Raw genomic sequence first — 23,853 nt, forward strand, 5'->3', positions numbered from 1 at the left:
AACCCCTGTAACATTAACTTATATGCAGTAGCCTACCTCCGGTTAAAATTTAATACTGCGCAGAATACAATCTCGCGTATCCAATCCACAACATACGAAAATTAAATATTGCTACATAGATGTGAGAAGTTGACGATCGAGAATCCTGTACCATTTGTCATAAAGTTGCGTTGTTAGCTTGCCGTTCACGTCTGTTGTCAGTAAAATATCCAAATATGAAGCAGATATGGAAGAGACTCTTTGGTGGCTTTATTTGGAGTTCATTGGGATATATTGAATCAATATACAATGTACTGTGTTCATTATGAAAATATGTAGCTGTATTTCGTACATATGATGATTGACTTATGACTTACTTTGACTTATTCCTCTTGGCCCCTGAGGGGGCATAGGGTCTCAACATATGATGATTAACAATGTGTAAATATTTTTGATAACACATTCCTTCAGTACGACAGTTACCTTATCATACACAAAACTGTACTCACATTACATGGTGTTTATGTCTCTCAAATGATTCGATATGCGAGAGCTTGTTCTGCGTATGGTCAGGTTTTAAATCGGAGCAGGCTACTGACAAATACGTTGACGTTACAGGGGTTTCAACAGTCTCGTTTAAAGTTAGCATTTTGCAAATTCTATGATCGTTATAATGATCTATGCCAATACAAGTTATCACGAGGTCGAATACTATCTGATGTGTTTCATACCAATTGTTAGATACTGATTTTACACGAATTACTCCGTTTACCTGATCGAGATATAGGACCCATGGCGGGTGTGGCCGGTCAACAGGGGATGCTTACTCTTCCTAGGCACCTGATCCCACCTCTGGTGTATCCAGGGGTCCGCATGTGTTCTACTCTTAAAGTTTATCTTTATGGGGATTGTGAGATTGATCACTGTTCGTTATCTTCACCCTTTTCACATAATAAGCATAGTTAAACATACTTTGTCACACCCAATTCCGTAATATATTTACCTTTGACCCTCGGGCTTATATGAGGTGTCGGTTTTATTTATAGATTGTATTATTTTTCAAATAACTATATAGTTACGAACATCGTCGCATGTGTTTTGGATAATTTAATATCAGAATTTATATACTGTCCAGAAATATGTAATACCCGAGGGGAGTTATAATGAGAAATCAATATGTTATTATCTGCACTTCTTTCTGTGTGTAAACAATAAACTTATCACAGCTGTTTATTTACTACCGGTACATTTCCCTTATCATCGGATTATACAAATTTGTCAAACTAACATTAGTGTCGCTTAGGATGGTGGTGAAATTTCTAGCTTTTCTTTTGTTCGGTGGTTTATTCATATGTCTACAAAAGATACAGGTTTATGCCAAATCACCTCACATTCTCTTCATAGTTGCAGATGATTTGGGTAAGTTTTTTAAAATTTATATTTGATTTTATAAATATACACCTATATGATGATACATATCAAATACACACCAGCAGGTATACTCCTTCATGATGCTTTGTTAGTTTGCACCGTGTACTAGCGTGTGTCTTAGTGATTTTAAGTGTTCAATATTAATCGTATTCACAAGTCTATTAACTTTACAGCTGGTAATGACTAGAGACAAACCTTTGACCTATGCTCAGGGGTACAGCAGTGAGTTGCTTATTTTGCCAACGCCCACTATGATAAAGCACCTGTTTTAAAGGTCATATTCGAAAGATCCGTGACCTTCACTTCTTGTTTATTTTATATCCCTTCGAGGATGAAAGACCATAAATTTAGACTTATGCTTAGCGCCCAGGGCCGTAGCAGTGAGGGATTGTTAACGTGCCAGCGCCTGCCATGACCTCCGTTTTTATTGTCACATCTGAAAGACCTGTGACTCTCACTTCTCTATTCCGCGCTTCTGGCAAAGGAGCAGGTACTGCGTAGGTTTAGCGCAGCCATGGCACAAGCGAGGCTCGAACTTGCGACCTCCCGATCACAAACGAACCCTCTAACCACTGAGCTACCACGACCGATACTTTCACTTTTCAAGCAGGACGCTTGGGAAAGAATGAGTCACTATCTATGTTAAACGTGGCACCTGGATCGAACCCGGTCTCCCATTCGCAAAGCACCCTAACCACTGGGCTACCCCGACCGATCTCCAATTAGCATGCAAATTATCACGTGCTCCAGCCAATTGATCACCCCCATCCACTCCACAAACAAGACAGAAATTCCTTATTCATCGTTTACATGATCAAGATATAGGACTGATGGCGGGTGTGGCCGGTCAACAGGGTATACTTACTCCTTCTAGACACCTGATCCCACCTCTGGTCTTTTTCATATGAATTTTGTGATTGATCAATGTTCATTATCTTCACTTTTTCCTACTCAATTATGTCTGTGAACGAATTTCGTGTTGAATTATACTCTTTTATTAATTTATCATCTACTGCATAGGTTGGAATGATGTGGGATTTCACAACCCTAACATGAAAACTCCTAACATAGACAAATTGGCAAAGGAAGGACTCATTCTCAACCAGACATACTTACAGCCCCTCTGTAGTCCGTAAGGGAGTATACCATGTCATCTGCCAACTTGTATGACATCACTAAATCAAGAATATGAATCTTTCTTTCGATGGTATACAGTCTTTTGCGATATTTTGTTTTACAGATCTCGGCATGCCATCATGACGGGTTACTATCCTTATCACGCAGGATTACAGGTATCCTAAGTTATGTTATAGACAACATTTATTTATGTCATAGTTTGAGTGGTAGTAAGCTTAATTGCAGGTATGTCATTGGTAACATTGTTTCATTGTTTTCATACAAAATGAGGAAGATAATGAACAGCTTCATAAATTTACCAATCTGTTTTCATGGCAGCATCTCGTGATCCTGCCTTGGCAACCTGTCTGCTCACCATTGAAGATGAAGTTCTTACCCCAAAGATTAAAGGAACTTGGTTACGCTACTCACATGGTTGGAAAGTATGTACATTGTGAAACGAGGCGTTTCAACAGCTCTTTACTATAACAAGCTAAAGCACTACTTTAAAGGGAAAGGCAACCCTAACCACATTGTTGCTTTTACGAATAACATATTACTTACTGATATCGTAAATGACAGTCTTTAGCAACAAAAATCCTTGCTTAGCGATTAAATCAATATTAATCTATCATATATATTTTAAATTACCCACCGCAAAGTGAGCGGCCATTGAAGTTTAATTTATGACGTCACATCGTAGATTCCGGTTTATTTCATCAGCAGCACTATAAACATGACAAGTCACGAACAGTTAAGTTTGGAGTCGTATAGATTTGAGCCCATTTTTTCGCAAGAAGAAATCAAGAAAAGAAGACGTTCAGTCGAGTCACAGACCGGGCAGACGGTATACGTTTCTTCATACAAATGTCTCGAACCTCAACTTGTCATCACGCAAATGATGGTTCCACAGTTTACGTAGTCTTTTCTTTTCAGATGACTTTGTTAGGTCAGAAATTTCGAAAACAAAAACTTTTCACATCTCCCCTTCGCATTAGTGTAAATTAACGGCTTGACAGGAAGGCACCAACCTATTTATTCATAAAATCTACCACATGCACATCTTTGATGATCTTAGAATCTCATCAAAACCGGAACAGATGGCATGACGTCAAAATTATTGATTTTTGTGGTCTTGAATACAAAAGAGTTCATGGCAGCCTCTATAGATAGCGGGAATTTCAATTTTTAACGTTTTCAAATCAGTAAAGCTTATCCAGGCCGTATATCAACAGAATAGTATGACAAATTTTAATCCTATAATTAATTCTATCATTTATCATGTAAAAGTTTTTGGGTTGCCTTCCCTTTAATTACCTAATATTGTGACTCTTGATAAAAGTAAAGCTTGTGTATGCAATTCGTGTAGGTGGCACTTGGGTTTCTGTAGTTGGAACTGTACGCCGACTTACCGAGGGTTCGATTCTTTCTTTGGGTATTACAACGCACAGGAGGATCACTATACACATGAGTGGTGTAAGTATTGTGATAGAGTGCTAGTTCGTCCAGTGGAAGCTTATTTCTGTCTAGGAGTTACACGGCGAGTCGTCAGTAAATACGACAGCAAGCAGAAGGACACCATAAATAAATTTGTTAATTGCTAATTTATAAAGTGTTTACAATTACAACAATATAAGGCAAGCAGAAAATCAATATTTCATAATTATAAATCATAACAACGGTCACAAAGATAGTTTGAATAGAATACAAGGAGTCAAATTAATGTTAATTCTAAAAACAATTCTGTATATTTATTCTACAAACTTTGGTATGCCTCCATACATTTTGGTATCCGTCTCTGATACGCATGGATTAGTTGATCGTATATTGTTTAACGTTTTAACTCATTTGGAGACGTCACCATTACCGGTGAAGGGCTGCAGAATTTAGGCTAATGCTCGGCGCTTATGGCCATTGAGCAGGGAGGGATCTTTATTGCACCACACCTGCTGTGCACAGGGCCTCGGGTTTTGCGGTCTCGTCCGAAGGACCGCCCCATTTAGTTAGTTGCCTCTTACAAGCAAGGGGTACTGAGGATCTATTCTAGCTCGGATCCCCTCGGGAAGGTGTCATGCAACAATTGGACCCATGAATTGAAATAATGATATATGATTTGAACACGCAGATCAAATTGAACTAGTATTTGATTGTTGCATGGTACTACCTTCAAGAGACCCCTCACGGTGCCGTTAGTAATGCTTTCTGAAGCACGGTGTTTTGTTCATTCTAGACAATTACCTGGATTACCGGGATAATGAAAAACCCGTCCGGAATCTCAACGGAACGTATTCAACGGTAAGAGATTCAGCGTCTTTCTCTTGCAACACACCCAGAACAATCTGTGAGAAATCGGAAAATATTTTATGTATTGCCAACATCAGTTACACGACAGAAGAAATAATGATGATATTGTTACATTTATCATTTCAAAACGATATTTCGGACGTTGAATTAATTTGTTTGGATTGTTAAAGAACACGTTTGATCTAGAATTATGTAATAACTGACCTGTGGAATCATATAGAGGCTGGCAGTACTTGAACTGTTCAGTCAATGAAGTTACACCAGCAGTCGCCCCTAGTACTTGTGTTTGATACTTTTCAAGTAAATGTACATGCTAATTGTATATCTTTTTATAATATAATCTAGTTTACCTTCGCATCAAGAGCGCAAAACATCATAAAGAACCACAACTCCAGCCAGCCCCTGTTTCTGTACATGGCCTTCCAGAATGTCCACGATCCCATTCAGGTTGTTACTAGTGATCCCTTCTGTGGTTTTAGACTGCATCTAAAGTATGAAATACTATGACTCTACTAACGTTAAGTGAGGCTGGTAATGTTCACATGAGATCAGCTTATTTTGATTTTTTGAGAATAGCTTCATGGGCATCGGTCTGAGGATGATATATGGAAATTCAACTCCTTCTAAAACATATCTATACCAATCTTTTCACAAAAAACCCATATAGTTTGCGCATGTTCTTATCTAAACAGTACTGCTCTAGTAGTGGAAATTCTCAGCTCCTTCATCTTTCCCCCCCAGGTTCCTAAGAAATATGAGAATATGTATCCTAATGTGAAAACACAAGGCAGACGTCAATTTTCAGGTACGTGTATATTTGTGTTATTCATTTTTTAAAAATGGCCACCGGAGACCGCAAACGTCCATACACTAATGAAGTTCAATACGAATCTCGTTTTTCGTATTGACGATATCTCTAACTGTCTATAAATGGTTTTATCGCTCCCAAAGTTCAATCAGCTTCTGTCTTTAGTGAAACTTAAAATTAAATCCGAGTTGTATTTCTACATAAATTACTCAAACGAAATGCCTAAACAGACATGTGCATTGTATACCTGAAACCGTTGCTGTAGATATGCAGCAGATTTAAAGCGGAAATATTACCTCAAATTGTTTGTAGGAACCTTACAGCGACTTTACATATGCCAATGAAGTTTGCCGTAGACTTGTCGCAAACTTCTGATGGCCATATTAAGAGTTCTCTGGTGAAGTTTGCCTTTTCGATACTCAAGAGCGTGTTCTGCGTATGATCAATTCTTAAATCGAGACAGGCTACTGACAAAATAAGTAGATGTTACGGGGGTTTCAACAGTCTCCTTTAAAGTCAGCATTTCGCAAATTCTATTGTCGTTAAAACAATCTAATTTACAAATACAACCTATCATTAAGTCGAATGCTATCTTACGTGTTTGATGTTAATTATTAAGCCGTTCTTCACATACTATTTTTGATTGTGGGTTACTCTTGTTTATCTGATCAAAATATAGGGCTCACTACAGGTGTGACCGATCAACAGGGGTGCTTACTCCTCCTAGACACCCGATCACGCCTCTAGTGTTTCCGGAGGTTCATGTTTGCCCTACTCTCAAAGTCACGATTTAAAAAAAGTCGTTTATACAGCTTGGAAAAAACAACGTGTGTACGATTTATTAAAAAGTCGTTTCTAAGATTTAAAGAGCCGTTTGTACGATTTAGTAAATCATAGAAACGATTAAAAAATCATTTCTACGATTTAGTGAATCGTACACTTAACTTTTTTAAATTACTAGATCGTAGAAACGACGTTTTAGGTCACCTGATCAGAGAACATCGTTCGTTACCAACTCCTGTTAGCTACTCTTCCAACTCTTTGGAACATATATTGTAATCTCAGGACTTCTACAACCCCGCCGCTATAGGGGCGGGGCAAAGATTGACTAGTTTTCAAAAATCTTCTCTACCAGCGTACATCTTTAAGAAACTAACTAAACTAGTTATGTAGAGCAGGAAGGCCTCTACCAAAATTGTAAATTTTATGATCCACGGGGTAAATGCCCCGACTCCACATATTGCCAAACTTTGCATATAGTGGTTATGTGTAAAACATTTAAATAACATCTTTCTTAAATAGTATTTATACTAAATGTTTATCAGGAGCAGACAGCCCTTTACTAAAATTGTAAATTTCATTATCCCACGGATAAGGGTTTTGGTTACAGGGTTTAAAAGTTTCTAACCATGAGACAGGTTGTTTTTTTCCCAATAAGTTTGGCTATGTTGTTTTGTAGTCATTTAACCATTCATCAAAACTAATTCATCAGAAGGTCAATACAGTCAGGCAAGATTTTACTTTAATAAATTTAACTGTATGCAGTGATTGCAGTAACATTTTCAAATCGTAAATTCATATGATTTCCAAAAGGAAATTAAAACAGTAAAGCAGTATATATTTCTGTTCGCTGCCATAAAGAATTTTTGCAAGGTTTGTATTCGAACCAATAGCATAGTGTTTGATGGTTCATCACGTTGTTAATGTTCGCCGCTATTTAATCGCAACTTGGTATAAGACTGCCGCAATCTGATCGGTTTTGGTAAGGCTTTATTAGAGATCAGAGGTGCAGATACATTTCATAAGTATGTATAATATTTGGAGGGATGGTATCTGCGTTGGACGAGGCTATCGGCAACATTACCCGCCAACTACAGGAGTCCGGGTTGTACGACGAAACTCTCATAGTATTCACTGCTGACGTAAGTGTATCTTCTTGGTGATGAATATTCAGGCCAGATCCCGCCATTTTAATTATGAACATCGTTTCCTATTTCTTTGGCAGAATGGTGGTTGGCCTAAATATTTTGGTAATAACTATCCATTGAGAGGCGGGAAATTCACTGTGTATGAAGGCGGTACACGTGTTGTTTCTTTTGTTCATGGAGCCGGTCTACAGAAAACGGGAGAATCCTTCGAAAGGTTGGTGATTTTCTGCCATAGGAAACGTTCACCGTTTGATATCATTGAAAATGTTAAGAGTTTGATAACACAGGAAGGTTAGTGGTTTGACACCACAGGAAAGGTTATAGGTTAAAGGTTATAGGTTGGGTACCATGAATTTACTCTTCATAGGAACTTTCATTGCTTGTCTGGTTCCTGATCGTCTCATCTGGATACAATGATGTACAGTGCGAGTCAGAGGATAAACATGAGGACAACACATTACTTCATATCATTTGCTTATGTGCTAAAACTTTCAATGTTTGAAAAAAAAGTACACATACTCATCCAATAAATTTAATAAAATCGAATGAAATTGACATTCGTATTTATACTATATGTGTCTTTCCTAACTCGATGCGTAAAATAACCTGTTGCAAAATGATAATTGAATCGCTGTCAATCGGTTTACAGTATGATGCACGCGGTGGATTGGTCCAGCACTTTAGTTGAGGCCGCCGGAGGGAAACCAGGTAGGAAAGACCAATAATTGCATACACATATACTACAAATGTCTCTTAAACAGGCTAATTACACCGACTCGTGGTAAGATGAAACTTGCACGTTTGTTTTACATTCTATTCAAAAATATTTCAGTCGCATATATGATGCACATGTATTTTGGTTCAATAAGTTACCCTCCTTACTAGTAATCACACCATCGCCTGCCGTAACAAGGGACCACATTTGTAAGATCATATACGAAAGACCCACGAATTTTACCTTTTACTGGGCGCTTGGTGAAGGGACAATCGTTGTGTAGTTTAAATGACAACAAAAATTAAACGTAATTGAGTAGACGCGACAAGGGGGGCAAACCCGGGACCTCCTGGTTGCGAAGCAGTCACTCTAACTGCTAGGCTGTCGTGTGTATCCTAGTTATTCATGTTCACGTACTCGTTACCATGCGAAATACATGGGTGTGCAACTTGTGAAAATGTTGACCTTATTGGGAAATTGATCTTGTCTGACGTGTTATATACCAATTGTAAGCCGTTCTCTACATACTGATTTTGTCTTTTTCCAAACAAGAACTTGGACAGCTTTTTACTAAGTTGCGTTGAACAAAACAGTATCAATGACAATTTCACTCACGTTTAAAGTCCACGAAAATTGATGACACCACGGTATACAGAATCACTGATTTTCATGGAGTCAAACTTCCGTATCTAAAGGATTCATAATTTCTGTTCACTGAAGATTAGAATTTCTTAATGTGTCCAACGAAAGTTAGACCCCTCTCGTCAGTGATATCATAGTAATAAAGTTTAGTTACATAACTGGAGACTGCTTTGCATAAAGAGCTGAATTTTGATGTCAATCTAGCGTTTACCTGGGTATTTACATAGGCGTAGCTTGGGTTCGAATATTACCGAGGCAGGGGGGCTATCGACATTTTAACAACATAAAAGGTGGTTGTTTTTTTTTACCGAGGCAGCTGCCTCTTATTTATTATACTTTCATGTAAAATACTCGAATCTGATTGATCAAGAAGCATTTGAAATAAACATAACATTCAGTATAATAGTTGATAGATATTGCATGTAGTTGAGGGTAACTGGAAATTTTCACCCATCGAGAAAACCATCGTCTACGCCGAGGTTGACAATGGGTTTCTTGGGGTGAAAATTTTCAATGTTACCCTCAACTACATGCAATATTTGTATATTCTTATACTTTCATATAAAATACTCGAATCTGATTGACCAGTTCAATGGTCATTTGGACAACTGAAAAAGCTTGATGTTTCCCTCTGGGAATAGAAAGCACACGCGGTTGACAATGGTTTTCTCTGGGTGAAAATTTTCAATGTTACCCTCAACTACATGCAATATTTATATATTATTACCCTTAAAGCTGTATGGTCCGAATTACAATATTTTTTTTCCATCTCGTAAAAACGCTATTAAATCATCGCACGTATGTAGTTATGAGACTGTATGACATATCATAAATTATTTTACCTGTTTTAACCCAAATAATTTGATTTTAAATCGATGTTTACAAATAACCGCGTCACTCTGCCATGTCAAGTGATAGTCACGTGACCAGTTCAAACTTTCAGAACATCGGTGGTCTTATCTGTGTAAAGCTGTGTATTTTGTTATAACAGTACCGTACCATAAGTTTAATAGAAATAACAATATCAAATACCTCTTAGTAATTCGTTGTTTTACGCTCTTTCAGCCTTAAAACTAGACAGTTGAGTATGAGTTAATACATCATGTTGGGATTCCCCTGACGCGCGTGGGTCTATTTATAGACGTCTATTATGGGATGATTTATATATGTAGCCACTATATTTACTTTCTAAATAATATTCGCACTGTTTTCTTTTACATGCAGATGTTTTCAAGCATGTAATTAAGGGAAAGTTAATAACTTTATAAAGTAATTAATCTGCTTTAAAGTAATTATGTACAAAAATAATACATGAACATCGGGTCATACAGCTTTAACTACATGCAATATTTATATATTACAGCAGCCTTGCCTGGTGACGGAGTGAGCCAGTGGGAGGCCATTATAAACAACTCACCGGGTCCCCGAACTGAACTGGTTTACAACTATGATTCTGACATAGCTCCCGAGGAAGGTCACGCAGCCATCAGGTCACAGACAAAAGAAATCGTTTATAAAAATAAATTATATCTATCATGATGCTCAATATAGATTTCATCTCTATTTATCCATACATCACCTGAGTTGAATCGCAGTGAAAAACTATTGTTGATTTTTTAAACAGTAAAACATTCATTACAACGTCATGCTTAACACACAATGTCATGATACTCTTGTTTTCCCCTTTGAAAATTGCCTATACGATAAATCGCGTGGAGCTTAATACGTGTAGGTATGGGTTAACCCCGTATGATAAGCATGTTAGGATTGCACTAAATTTGACTTGTTGCATTAAATTCCGATTCAATAATCTAAGTTAAAATCGCCAAATACACTATTCTAAAATGCACCGATCAATGTAAATTCTAGTGTACATGGTATCACAAGTATTGTATGCTGGTGAGGTTCAATCTAGTGAAAAGTTAAGTGATTAATACGGATAAATGAAAGACTGATGGTTTTTCGACAAAGCCTTCTCACGGTTATTAATCACTTGAACATGATAAGGTATCCACAGCAATTTACATTTTATTAATTAATAAAAAGAATATTATACAGTAATATCGCCTGAGAAGGCGTAGTCGTGGACTAAAAAAACCAAAAACAACCCCCCCCCCCAAAAAAAAACAAAAAACAGCGGTATCGTTACCAATGTGAAGGATTTTTCATAGAACTTTTTAAAAATTGCATCGCATTTTGTGAGAGTTTGATATCATTTGCCGTAATTTCTGAATTGAAATTCTTCAATACGAGATTCTTCCTAAGTGACTGATCCTCCATCCCGTCATTCGGTAATAAAGAGGGAATAACAACATTCCTTTTCAAATGCTTGCTTAGGGCTATGAGTTTTAACAAGGATAATTCATAAGTTATTTAAACAGACACTACGGCTTATTTTCCACATTTTAATCCTGTGATTGTTTTTAAATACTTAAGATAAAATGATAGAAATCACATTAAAGCCGAAATTTTAACATTTTTAATGCATTAATTTGCTCTCAACTGCTCTCTTTAAATATCATCCAGAATTCAAAGGTTTTTTAAATCATACGTTACACTGCCGACACTGTTGAGATTTGACATACTTGTCAAACAGTGTATTCGTTAGTCTCACTTAGCTCTTGTTTCTTCAACAGTCATACTGATCCCCATTGTAAATTTCCGAGTTTCTTTTCACTTTTTCACCCCTTTTCTCACATAGTCTGCCATCATTCATAGTTTACCCATCGTAGGACAACGCCATGCTATAAAGTTTAGCTTTTGTGCGCATGCGTCTGAATACGGAAAGGAGAAGACTGACAATATTTTTTTTGTGAGGACCGCAAAAAGTTATAAATTTTAGTGATAAAACGAGAATTTTCAACTTTGAAAATTATTTTTGCAAAGTTCATACATTCATCTATGCAACAACATTTTAGAAAATTGTGATAAAATTGCAATTTCATGATATTTGCGTAAAATGAGCTGTGGTGTCTCTGAAAAGACAAAGCAATAATACAACTTGACTCGCTCAATGTGTAAGAGCGGTATATATATAGTTACCAATACTAAGGAGTGCGAAGTAACGGCGGATGAATTTTACAGAATGGGAGACTACAAGTTGATTGATGGATACCCAGGAATGTATCCAGACTGGTATAAACCTGATCAGGTGTACAGTTTCAAACCAGAACCGTCTGTTGAGGAGATAGAAGCTCATGCGGGAAGATACCAGCTTTTCAATTTAAAAGGTTGTACTCTGTATTCTCTAAGATGATATTCACAGAACATTGTTGGAACCATACTAGAAGAAATTGATAGTCTTTTATTTTATTTCATGCAAAATGTCTTCAAAATGCAATTTTCTGATATTCAATATACTAGCTTCATTATTTGTAAACTCATCCTTTTTACACTGCTTACCCATAGCTACTGTAATTTCTTATCACCAGTTGGATTTTTACTTTCGATTTCGCGCCACCTATGAACTGAATTTGAAAACAAGTCAACTTTTCTCCTATCTCCCGATGAGAACCAGTCTAGCCTGATATCTTGCAGCCATTGTCATTAATTATTTAACTGGGCGATATATATATGACCCAACCTCCTTACAGAAAGTGGACCCAAAGAAACCCTCGTGTCCGCATAAACGTACATGATCTAGTATCCATTTCTCTTCTTACACAGAACTGCTAGTAAAAGATATTAGTATTACATTAGTAGTTCATGCTGCCAAAAGTCAAGGAATATTTCATGTAAATGCCAGAATTCACACGCTTAGCGCTATTAAGTACTTTTGTGTACAAGGTTTTCTGGTTCCTGGCAACATGGCATATTCTTTTAAATGAAAAGCCAGCTTTGTTAGTACATTGTATATACAGTATAGCAATGAAAAGAACGATCGTACGTGGTTGATGAATGATTAATTTGATTTTTAAAACATTGCAGATGACCCAACAGAACACAATGACTTGTCCAAATCGAAACCGGATATCGTGAAACAGCTCCGTGAGAGGTTAGAGATGCTGACGAAGAGCGCTGTTCCTCCAAACTACCCTCTGATCCCCGACCCTAAGTGCAATCCGTCCCACTTCGGTAACGTTTGGTCACCGGGTTGGTGCTAGGGATGAGATGGAAAAGTGAGTTACCTTTCTTTGATCATAATGGTGATTTGGTGATTTCACAGTATCTAAAATTTTGCCCTTCGACGACATTCCTGGGAAAAAAGGGTTTGTGTGTGTTTTATTCTCAGAGCTTCCTTTAAAAAAAAAAGAAGATTAATCAAGAAATACTAATCTGCTCCATGAAGTATGTCGGTGTGAAACGTCACAAGTCATACACTCTTGAATGTATTTATAAAAATTGAAATTGATTTGTTACATGTAGATGATAGATACAGGCAATTGTATCGCTTGGGTTCGAATGTACTATTAAAGGGTAAAGATATAGAACTCTAAATATAGGGTACACAATTTCTAGACCGAGACAGGCTACTGACAAATAAGTTGATGTTACTCAGGTTTTAACAGTTTTATTGAAAGTCATCATTGAATTCGTCAATTTTATGATCGTTAAGATTATCTATGTACAGCCTGTCTTAAGGTAGAATGTTGTCTGACGTGTGTTCATGAAAGGTGAAGATAACGAACAGAGATCAATCTCATAACTCCTATAAACAAGCATTCTGAAAGTATTGCATGGCAATACATAGTCCCTACCGGAGGCAAAAATTATTGGACTGTAATAATATTCGAATTTCATTATGAGACTAAGGTTATGGTAAAAGGGAAGATTGGGAAACCAGAATAGGAATGGTTGGAAATCGACTACTATTCAGGTACAAAGACTAGACCAGGAAAACTTCAAAATCGATCTGTAACTTATGGCAAAGCAATCGTCATGATTTACTGAATATCAAATGAATATCTGTAAGCACAACAACAACAAAAAAGTTAGGAAAACTGACAATTCATGTTATTTTTCTAAGTCCAAGGGCCATAACTTAGTGAAAATCAATAAACCAAGACAAAATTCGAACTTGATCTCTAACTTGTTATGGCAAAACGATGTACCAAATATCAAATGAATATCTGCAAGCAAATAAAAAAAAGTCCAGAAAACTGATAAGTTGTGCTATTTTTCAAAGTCCAAGGGCCATAACTTAGTGAAAAATCAACGGACCGAGACAAAACTAGAATTGTTATGGCAAAGCAATGTATCAACTATCAAATGAATATCTGCAAGCACAACCAAAGAACGTCCGGAAAACTAATAATTCATGCTATTTTTCAAAGTCCAAGGGCCATAACTTAGTGAAAAATCAACGGACCGAGACGAAACTAGAATTTGATCTGTAACTTGTTATGGCAAAGCAATGTACCAAATATCAAATGAATATCTGCAAGCACATTTAAAAAAAAGGTCCGGAAAACTGATTTGCGGGACAGACGGACGGACGGAGCGCAAACCTAAAGTCCCCTTCGACTTCGTCGGTAGGGGACTAACAATACAAAATAGAGATGGGCAAACACGGACCCCTGGACAAACCAGAGGAGGTGGGATCAGGTGCCTAGGAGTTGGGCAATTGTTAGGCCGTTCATAACAAACTGATTTTGACTACGGTTACTCCGTTTATTGGTTGATCCAAATATAGGGCTCAATGTGGGTGTGACCAGTCAATAGGTGACGCTTACTCACCCTAGGCATTTGATCCCACCTCTGCTGTTCTCAATCCCTGTTTGCCCCATTATCCTTTTTTTTAATATTGTGTTTAGGATTTATGAGGCTGACAGGAGATGCTTACTCCTCCTAGACACCTGATCCCACCTCTGGTGTGTCCAGGGGTCCGTGTTTGCCCAGCTATCTATTTTGTAATGCTTATAGGAGTTATCTGATTGATCACTGTTCGTTATCTTCACCTTTCATTGATCCACACTATTTTCATATAAAGGACTGCAAATAAATGGCTCAGCAGCCTGAAGCGATATTCTCAATCCTGCTAGAGTAAAAAGATTCGAAAAATCGGACTACCTGCACCGGTTCACATGGAGGTTGGGATTGATTGATTGTATCTTGTTTAAAGTCCCTCTCGAAATTTTTTCACTCATATGGAGACGTTGTAAGCTGGGAATCTCAACTAATAATACACGTTTAAAAGAGTATTTTAAAAACATTATTAGTGAATTATGTGTTGAATTGCATAATATGTCTTCCTCATTGACAATTATTCAATTTTAAAAGAATTTAGAAGATGATTTTTTTTTTCAGCATTGGGCACTTTCACTTGAAAAAACCTCTGGCTTCTAGCTGTAATGAATTGCTGGCAAAAGGATTAACGCAGAATGCCACGTACAATCAAACTGAATGAACGATTGAGAACAATAAACTAGGAATCGATATACATGGAATTTCGCAGTTGCATAGTTTTCAATCTTAAGAACGGAAAAGATAAGATCTTACAAAGAATTTGTACAATAAATGAAAAATAAAATCTTCAGAATGAATATTTCTAAGCAGCACGCACGGACTTCACACACATCTTCTGCGGTATATACTGTAATGATATTTTCCAAATTCCACAGTTAATAACATCGTTTGCTTTTAATATTAAACATTATACAAGTTATCAAAAAAGTGCTATGTGTTAATTTTGTTGAGATTTTAATTAATATATTCAGCATGAATTTTGCACATCATTATGCTGAATCGCAGATAGTCGAGTCTTCAAAGGCTTCAGAAAAATTAAATCTTGTGGGAAGATCTCACCAAAACAGTTTCTACACCTCCTAATTATTTCACCATTAATATGTTGCAATCAAACGGTTTCTGAAGTTATTATTTTAAAATAAAATGGAATGGTATTTTAAAGGCGATTTTTTTTTTTACGTACTTCTCAGGTTCTCAGTGAGGCTTATGATTCAATAACGTAGTTTGTCATTGTACAAATAACCCATGATTAAATTACATTGAACATTGTTGTTTCCACAGAAGATGATAGAATAGGGGGACTTATCATCTCATCTGTCAGAATTAAGTAGTATAATCATGTTCATCTGCCATTGTTATTTATGCAAATTAGTTCCAAGTGTCCATTAACGGTAGGCTGTGGCCACTTGTTCTGTCGTAAAGGATTATTGGAGAAAGCAAAACAGAGGGAAACTGCAGACCTTTGGGTGATTTGATCAACGGCCAAGCAATTGTGTATGACTGTCAGAGGGAATCTCGGGGGAGCTAGATCTATCGCGGAGGGTGTTGGCGGATGAATACCAGAGGGTGATAGCCTTCAAATTCTTACAAATGTTTCGTATTTCATCGGACAGACGATGTAACAGTAATGATATTTTATTATATTCGGTTTGATAATGGAATAAATGTCTGTACTGTTACAATAATACCGTATAGTAATAGGTATTCTGTGCTCTTATACCGGTTCCACTGAAAAGTACAAAATCTAGTATTTTGATCTGGGGTCGATGTTTCTCCGTTTTTCTTCCACTTTCACTTTTCCTATTAATTCAGACCAAATTAAAACCATGTCACGTTGTGACAACGAAAACAAACGAGAATTAGAATGGGTTCAGTTTTCAATACACCATACAGTACATAAAAGTATAACTGTAATAGATGTAGTCTGTACAATGACTAAATTTGTACAAGTCACCAGATTGCTCGATATGTAGTGAAATGATTTACCGACTATTGGATTTAATCTGTAGACTGAGTAGGTGATACATGGATTTAAATCAGCTTAAGACAGAACAGGGAACACCTCTACGATTAAACTGGTGGAAATATTGATTCAGAATTCAAGATTCTATCTCGGTTCTAAACGTAGTTTGAGCTGTAAGGAACCTGAACATACCAGTCACTTTTTCTTTCCTCAGTACACAGTGGAGGAAGCTAAGACGTATAGCATACTTGTTTTTGCCTTGAGTCTACCATTCACAATAAGAATGGTAATCGCTTTCATATTCTTAATTATTTCCATTTTCATATTTTTATGAAAAAAGTACACTCATTGATAACAAGTACATTTTAATACCAATGAATTAATTCAGATTTTTTTGTATTCCATTTACGACTGAGGTAAACCGGGATTTTCAATTCTTAGCCAAATCTGTATATATTGACTTCATTTGGCACATTAAGTATGCAAAACGGATTGTGCATTCCCGAAAGCAAACAGAATATGCTGGTAAGTTCGCAAATGCAAAAACACCCCCATATGAGGGAAACAAAAGGAGATGTAAAATTAATGTGTTATGACGTGGATTTAAATTTGCAAATCGTTACCATAGCGAATTCAGAACCTGGTTACAGAGAAGTCAAGACACTGCACAGGAAATCAGATGTGAATTTCTAAGCCGGTCCGTTTAACGTGATAGAAATATAAGAGAGTCTCTGATTCCCCGAGCTTGTGGAGTATGCACCTGATACTTTTCAATTCCAAGTTCACAACAATCTGATTATAGATCGCGATAGCAAAAGTCGGATGGATGAAAATTCTAATGAATATCTATTTCCTTCTGGGCAGGAAACATGGGGTTGTCGCAATCTTCCACGTCCAATTTTAATCCCACAGATTGCTTGTAATGGATTAAACTTGCAGATGAATCCCCGATCTGTACGCTCGTGGACACGCCAAACATCCCACTGCATATCATTCTACCTGGTCATGATATTGAGGATAAAATGTTATGATAAAGTATTAAAAAACACACAACAAAAAAGCAAGAAACCGAGATCAGACAGCATTGTATAAAACTATCGGGTTGTTTTTTTTTGTACGTTTATTTGCTACAATAATAGGGAGAAGACGCAAGCTGAAAGTGGTAGAGACCAGGATTGGGGCCCCAACACTGTCTGGAGGACCGGTCTTGAAAGCAAGAAAATAGAATAGAATATGCACAAGCAAATTCACCGCCGATTCTACATCCTCGACTTCAAGGACTATCGTATTTATCATAAACATTGCCACTGCCAGTAAAAATGAGCTAGGCTGTTTCATTGTATGTTTATTTCTTGATAAAAGGAATAACCTTTCAACATGGCATAAAACACATGTAATTATAGAAAATATATACGGAATAAATGTCTATGGGGTTTGTTTTTGGGGATATATGTCCGGGCAGGGAAGTGGTTAACGCACTCGTTTTTCACCGCGGCGACCTCACAGTGATGACCTTGAAATTGATATAGTCTCACAATATCAACAGTATAAACTTAAGTTCCTGAAAGAAAATATGAACCGCATACCAGACAGAATGCCCTTGGTCATTTTGTTCTGTTAGAGATTAACCGATTCGCAAAACTTCGATTTCTATTGATATCGTATCATTTTCCAAAGTTTGTGATCAAACACAATTCTCGTTATCTCTTCACATGTTAAAATAGTTTTTTTCCGGGCCTGAATATCTGAAATGTGGTTCCATGATCATATTATGAAACACACAAACAGATAATGTTCCAGCCTGGGTAACAGATACGGTGTTCTGTAAAAAAAAAAATGTAAAAAAAAAACACCAAACCACACCAAAAAAAAAAAAAACAAAAAAAAACACCGCCGGTCGCGGTAACTCAATGGTACAATGTAGAGCGTTCGCTTCGTAACCGAGAGGTCGTGTCTTCGAGCCCCGCTCGTGTCATGGCCGCGTCAAACCTAAGACGTAAACATACGTAGTGATTGCTCCTTCGCCAAACGCTCGGCAATCACGGGTCTTTCGGATATTACCTTAAAAAAGGAGGTCCCGTGTCGTTGGCACGTGAAAGAATCCTCACTGGTACGGCCCTGGGCGCTAAGCATAGGTCTAAATTTGTGGTACTTCACTTACAACTAGTGACGTTTTTTTTAAATATGAATGAAAAATTCTCGACAACAACAAATGTAACTTTTTTTTTACTCTTTCACGGTTTCTGGTAAACGTGTCCGTCCTTAATTATGTGCCTAAATAGGATGATAGTCTTACTTAGTACGTATGTTTCAAAATGGATCCGCTTACATACTCGCTGCACAAAACTCAACTCTGATAGACTTAAAGACAACATTTAACTGAGGTCAAGATCTTGATAACGATATTTAGGAAACGTAATTTGTTAATTATTGGCGATATCTATCTATCTACATGTATCTGTCTATCTCTGACCTTGCATTCACTTTGTGGATCCGACACTTAGGGTATCTGGTGTTGGAACTCGTCAAACCTAAGTAACTTGATTGCAGCTCATTCTCCAAATGCTCGTCGTTTAGAAAGGTGAAGATAACGAACAGTGATGAATCTCATAACTCGCACAAGCAATACAAAATAGAGAGCTAGGCAAACACGTTCCCCTGGACACACCAGAGGTGGGGTCAGTTGCTTAGGAGGAGTAAGCATCCCCTGTTGACCGTCCACACTCGCCGTGAGTCCTATGTCTTGATCAGGTAAATGGAGTTATCCGTTGTCAAAATCTGTGTGCCAAGAACGGTCTAACAATCGGTATGAAACACGTCAGACAGCATTTGACTCAATGATAGGTTGTATTGGCAAACTAGATCGTTATAACAAACATATAATTTGCGAAATGCTGACTTTAAACTGACGAGACTGTCGAAACCCCTGCACCATCAACTTATTTGTCAGTAGCCTGCCTCGATTTAAAAACTGACCATACGCAGAACAAGAATCAGTTGAGAGATATAAACATAAATATTGCTACATAAATATGGGAAGCTGACGATGGAGAAGCTGAAATCATGAAGTGAGAATCACGGGTCTTTCGGATATGACCTTAAAAACGGAGGTGATGTGTCACGGTAGGCGTTGATTCTCGAAGAGATATAAAACAAACTATATATATATATATATTTATTCGGGACAACCCGCCCCTTCTTCAAGACAATATGAAGCTACATGTACATTGTAATTACTAGTGTGGAAACTAGCAGTGTTTATAATATACTACATGAGTTTTGTTTGGATAAAAAGGATCGATCAGTCGTATACACTACTTGCAATGTAATCTTCAAAACCCCGACCTAATTCTAATTAGGCACAATTTACTCAAACACTTCTACACGAGGAAAAGAAACCTCTCGCGGTGGCCTTCACCTCAACATTTAGACACATCAACGTCGTTTTACCTATCAACAACATTCACTTTCATTTATGGATTTGCTAGAAGAAAATGATAACGTTTTCTGACTTTCAAATAGAACGAATTCCGTTTTATTTTGGATTTAGCTTTATTCAGCCAATGACAGTCTCCAAAATTTTCATCACGCGCTGTTCATCTTTAAATAATAGCCTTAGGGTTAAACCTATCGTATGCGGGTTGGTTGAATATCGTTTAACGTCCTGCTTGTGAATTTTTCACTCATGTGGAGACGTCACCATTGCCGATGAAGGGCTGCAAAATTTAGGCCTATGCTCGGTGCTTACGGCCTTTGAACAGGGAGGGATCTTTTTCGTGTCACACCTGCTGCGACACATGACCTCGGTGATTGCAGTCTCATCCGAAGGACCACCCCATTTAGTCGCCTCTTACGACAAGCTAGGGGTACTGAGGACATATTCTAACCGATCCCCACGGGACTATCATTGAGATATTTAAGCAGCGAGACGCCGGGTTCGGAATTTGGAAGTGTACTTTCGTCGACAGTATTATAAAAAACACTGGTTCACACATGCTGCCTAGCGGCACTGAGAAATCCAAATATAAAAGTCTTGATATATATTGATATCCACTTCCGCAGGGCCGTAAGTAGGGTTCTAAATCAGGGGAGGCAGGGGATTGGGGGCCGCCGATTGACTTTACGACTGAAAATGACACTTTTTAAATCCCAATTTATCATGTTTGTGTTTCATTTGTACTATGTAAAGAATCGTAATATGGTGTCAAAGACAAAGGTGCTTGTCTTCATTTTAAACATATATCCTATAATATAACATTTATATAATTTTATTTTCTTTTTTGCCAAAAAATCAGACGAGGCAGTTGCCTCGTCTGCCTCATCGGCAGTTACGGCCCTGTTCCGCCATTCTGGAAGAGAGATATGTCGGAAACCATTCTAGTGAAGAATCGGACGCCCCAAAAGTTGTGTAGAATGATTGTCAATCGTTTCGATCGAGTGCGACTACAGCTGAAACCTGTAACGGTGTGTAGGAGTAAGTCGGAGCAGACCGTTCTTTACATATCGATTTGGACTACAGGATATTCTGTTCACCTGATCAAGATATATGACTCACGGCGGGTGTGACCGGTCGACAGGAGATGCTTACTCCTTCTAGGCACCTGATCCCACCTCTGGTATATCATGGGGTCCATGTTTGTCTTACTCTCTATTTTGAATTCCTTATAGATCTTCACTTTGATGTGTATGGGTGGAGTGTTTGTGTATTGGTTTTGTCTCATTTGAACAATTTGTTTCCTGTGATATGGCCGTTGTTACAAAATATTGAAAAATCAGTTTATTTTTGTACACCTTCAAGCCTAGAAGAGAGTTAAATAGTTTTAAACATTTACATTTTCAACTATTTCTACGTTTCCATACGTAAATAAAAATACCTATATTCCTCAAACACAGGTAGCATGCTATTTATTGCGGCTTCATAGGAGGTTTATCGTTGACTATTACATATTAGTATATAATTGAATGTCTCTTGATCTATATAGTCACTACACCTGATGGGCAGACAAAGGTAACAACGTAATTTTATAATTCATCGATATTATGATAAACAGCTGCTGTTGCTGTTCTCTTGTAACTATTTGAAACATGCCGTTCAGCCTTTGTTTGATTTCAATGCAACTTTCTAAAATTCAATATCACGTATCTATAATTTAATTTTATTCTTCAATGAACAGCATGGTGACTGAAAATGAAAATATAAATACAATTTTTTTGTGCTAATATTTTTCCAGTTTGACGTACAGTTTGTTAATACAAGTAAAATGAATGAAAACATGGAGTGGTATCATGAAAAATTCTTTTGGGTAGCAAGAATATACGAGAGCGATCTACTGTTAGCCATCATGTCATCAAGCAGTCGACGTGTCGTCTCCTTGTAAATGAAACACTCATCGGAAAAAGAAGACAAATGACAAATCAATTACTCGTATCCAGTCGATAGCAAAATTCGGAAAAAATAATTTAGTTAATGGTCATTTATAATGTATAACACGACCCTGGATAGAATGATATACACACAATACAGCACATGAAATCTCTCTGGTTTAGGATGTCCCATTATACATGTTATAAGTGGATTGTTGAGATACGAGGACAAAAACGTGGCAATTAACTTAATAATGAATTTCAAATCAATGAACAAGTGCAACGCTCAGGCTGCAAAATAACCCAATGTATTCAGCAATGCAATATTAATCGTAGAAAGGCTTGGCATCCCAATAAACCATTCTTCGGTCAAAAATGATTCTGAGAGTATTCTTTCGACAATTTCCCTAGCATTGGAGTGTACAGATGTAATGATAAAATGTTAGTTCTAAGATTACTGTGTTAGAGATCATATTGAAGAACATTTTTACTCAAATAAATTACAAAATATAAAAATTCAGAAGCAGAAGCATATTTGGTACCAACACCATGAAGAACAATTACACTAATTTTGATGATCGTAGTATTGTTTTTCCTTCATGAATCCTCGTAGAGGTGTATCCTTGACCTTTTGATATGACAAGCATCACGGCGGGTGTGACCGGTCGACAGGGGATGCTTACTCCTCCTAGGCACCTGATCCCACCTCTAGTGTGTCCAGGGGTCCGTGTTTGCCCAACTATCTATTTTGTATTGCTTATGGGAGTTATGAGATTGATCACTGTTCATTATCTTCGTCTTTCAAGCATCTCCCTCTTACAATGGGGAACACGTGTACCAGATTTGAATATCCTACCTTTATTAGTACTCTTTTTCCTCCTCCTCACAAGGACCTGATTGACTGAACAGACAGACAGCTTACAAACATTCAGCCGACGCTCAGTTGTAGAGGACTTCTGTGTCTTAGTCTCATTGGTGAAGTGGATATTTTCAGTTCATATCAGGGGTGGATCCAGGAATTGTGGTTACGGGGGGCGCACTTTATGAGGCAGTGAGTCCAGGGCGAAGCCCTGGTGGGTGTCCAAGGGGCATAGCCCCTGGAAGCTCCTGGATTTTACAGGGCTTGAAATATTTCTCCTGTTAAGTCATTTGTACTATTTTCTATCATTTTAATAAGGTGAAATTAATAAAAATGACCCAAATCTTAAGGGGTTTTCGGAAAAAATTAAAGTTCTCCCAATAAAGTAATTCAAGAAATCAAAGGATTTTGTCATTTATTTCTCCAGGAGTGGAAGAAACTATTGCTTCTTTTATCGTTTAGTTCATTTTCCGAAACAAGATACCGCAATTTACCTTAAATTTGAAAATTTTAGGGGGGGGGGGGGGCTGCGCCCCCCTCTAAATCCGCCACTGCATATAAATTGCTAATCTTTCGATCTGATCATGATTGTTACAAATTCATTTTGGATTACCTTACTAAATCTATGAACAAGATACGTTTATAAAACACCGATGCCCAGTATGGCAAAAGAGCAATTCTGCTAACCAGAGAAAGGGCTTGTCACAGGGAATATACGATTTCAATATCATAGCCCTAGCACTAAACATCCAAACGTTATGACCTAGGTTAAAGTTTTTCAAAAGCAGGTCAAAAGCCAAGGTCAAAATTATAAAGCATTTTGCGATTGGTTGTTTATTGTTTTACGCCGTTTTGGCAATATTTCAGTCATTTTACAGCGGGAATGCATTGCATCATACCATATTTATAGAGCTTTGCAGGTAAAGTCTGTCCATCGCTCGTCTTTACTTTTGGTAGCATGCAGTCCCTAGATGAGATGAGATATATTGGGCTGATCCCCGCAATGGCTGTACGAAAAGCCGAAAGTTTCATTAATTGTGGTTCATAGTTTGGAAAGCA

At 37.4% G+C, this 23,853-nt stretch overlaps 1 protein-coding gene across 2 annotated transcripts; it reads left to right on the forward strand.

The window, feature by feature from the left end:
• Positions 1-1,240: 1,240 nt before the first annotated feature.
• Positions 1,241-15,535, forward strand: LOC125662714 (arylsulfatase B-like). 2 transcript variants are annotated; one of them, XM_056152936.1, is made up of 16 exons: positions 1,285-1,398; positions 1,584-2,265; positions 2,431-2,542; positions 2,651-2,702; positions 2,866-2,969; positions 3,896-4,002; positions 4,757-4,821; positions 5,176-5,277; positions 5,572-5,635; positions 7,463-7,560; positions 7,644-7,780; positions 8,216-8,274; positions 10,287-10,413; positions 12,008-12,153; positions 12,851-13,041; positions 15,170-15,535. In XM_056152936.1, exons 2-15 carry the CDS (start codon positions 2,241-2,243, stop codon positions 13,024-13,026), a joined length of 1,374 nt encoding a protein of 457 aa, XP_056008911.1. In that variant the 5' UTR covers positions 1,285-1,398; positions 1,584-2,240; the 3' UTR covers positions 13,027-13,041; positions 15,170-15,535. The 2 variants fall into 2 exon arrangements, with proteins under 2 accessions (XP_056008910.1, XP_056008911.1); XM_056152935.1 differs by lacking the exon at positions 1,584-2,265 and having other exon boundaries at positions 1,241-1,398.
• The last annotated feature ends 8,318 nt before the right edge of the window (positions 15,536-23,853 follow it).

The sequence above is a fragment of the Ostrea edulis genome, chromosome 1, assembly GCF_947568905.1.
Source record: "Ostrea edulis chromosome 1, xbOstEdul1.1, whole genome shotgun sequence".
NCBI classification, from domain to species: domain Eukaryota; kingdom Metazoa; phylum Mollusca; class Bivalvia; order Ostreida; family Ostreidae; genus Ostrea; species Ostrea edulis.

What these genes read in the sequence shown, in the direction of transcription:
- LOC125662714 (XM_056152935.1), top strand. Translation starts at nt 1,284, where the DNA reads ATGGTGGTGAAATTTCTAGCTTTTCTTTTGTTCGGTGGTTTATTCATA. An exon ending in TCATAGTATTCACTGCTGAC is followed by an intron (nt 7,561 to 7,643) that starts GTAAGTGTATCT and finishes TTTCTTTGGCAG; the next exon opens with AATGGTGGTTGGCCTAAATA. An exon ending in CCAGCTTTTCAATTTAAAAG is followed by an intron (nt 12,154 to 12,850) that starts GTTGTACTCTGT and finishes AAAACATTGCAG; the next exon opens with ATGACCCAACAGAACACAAT.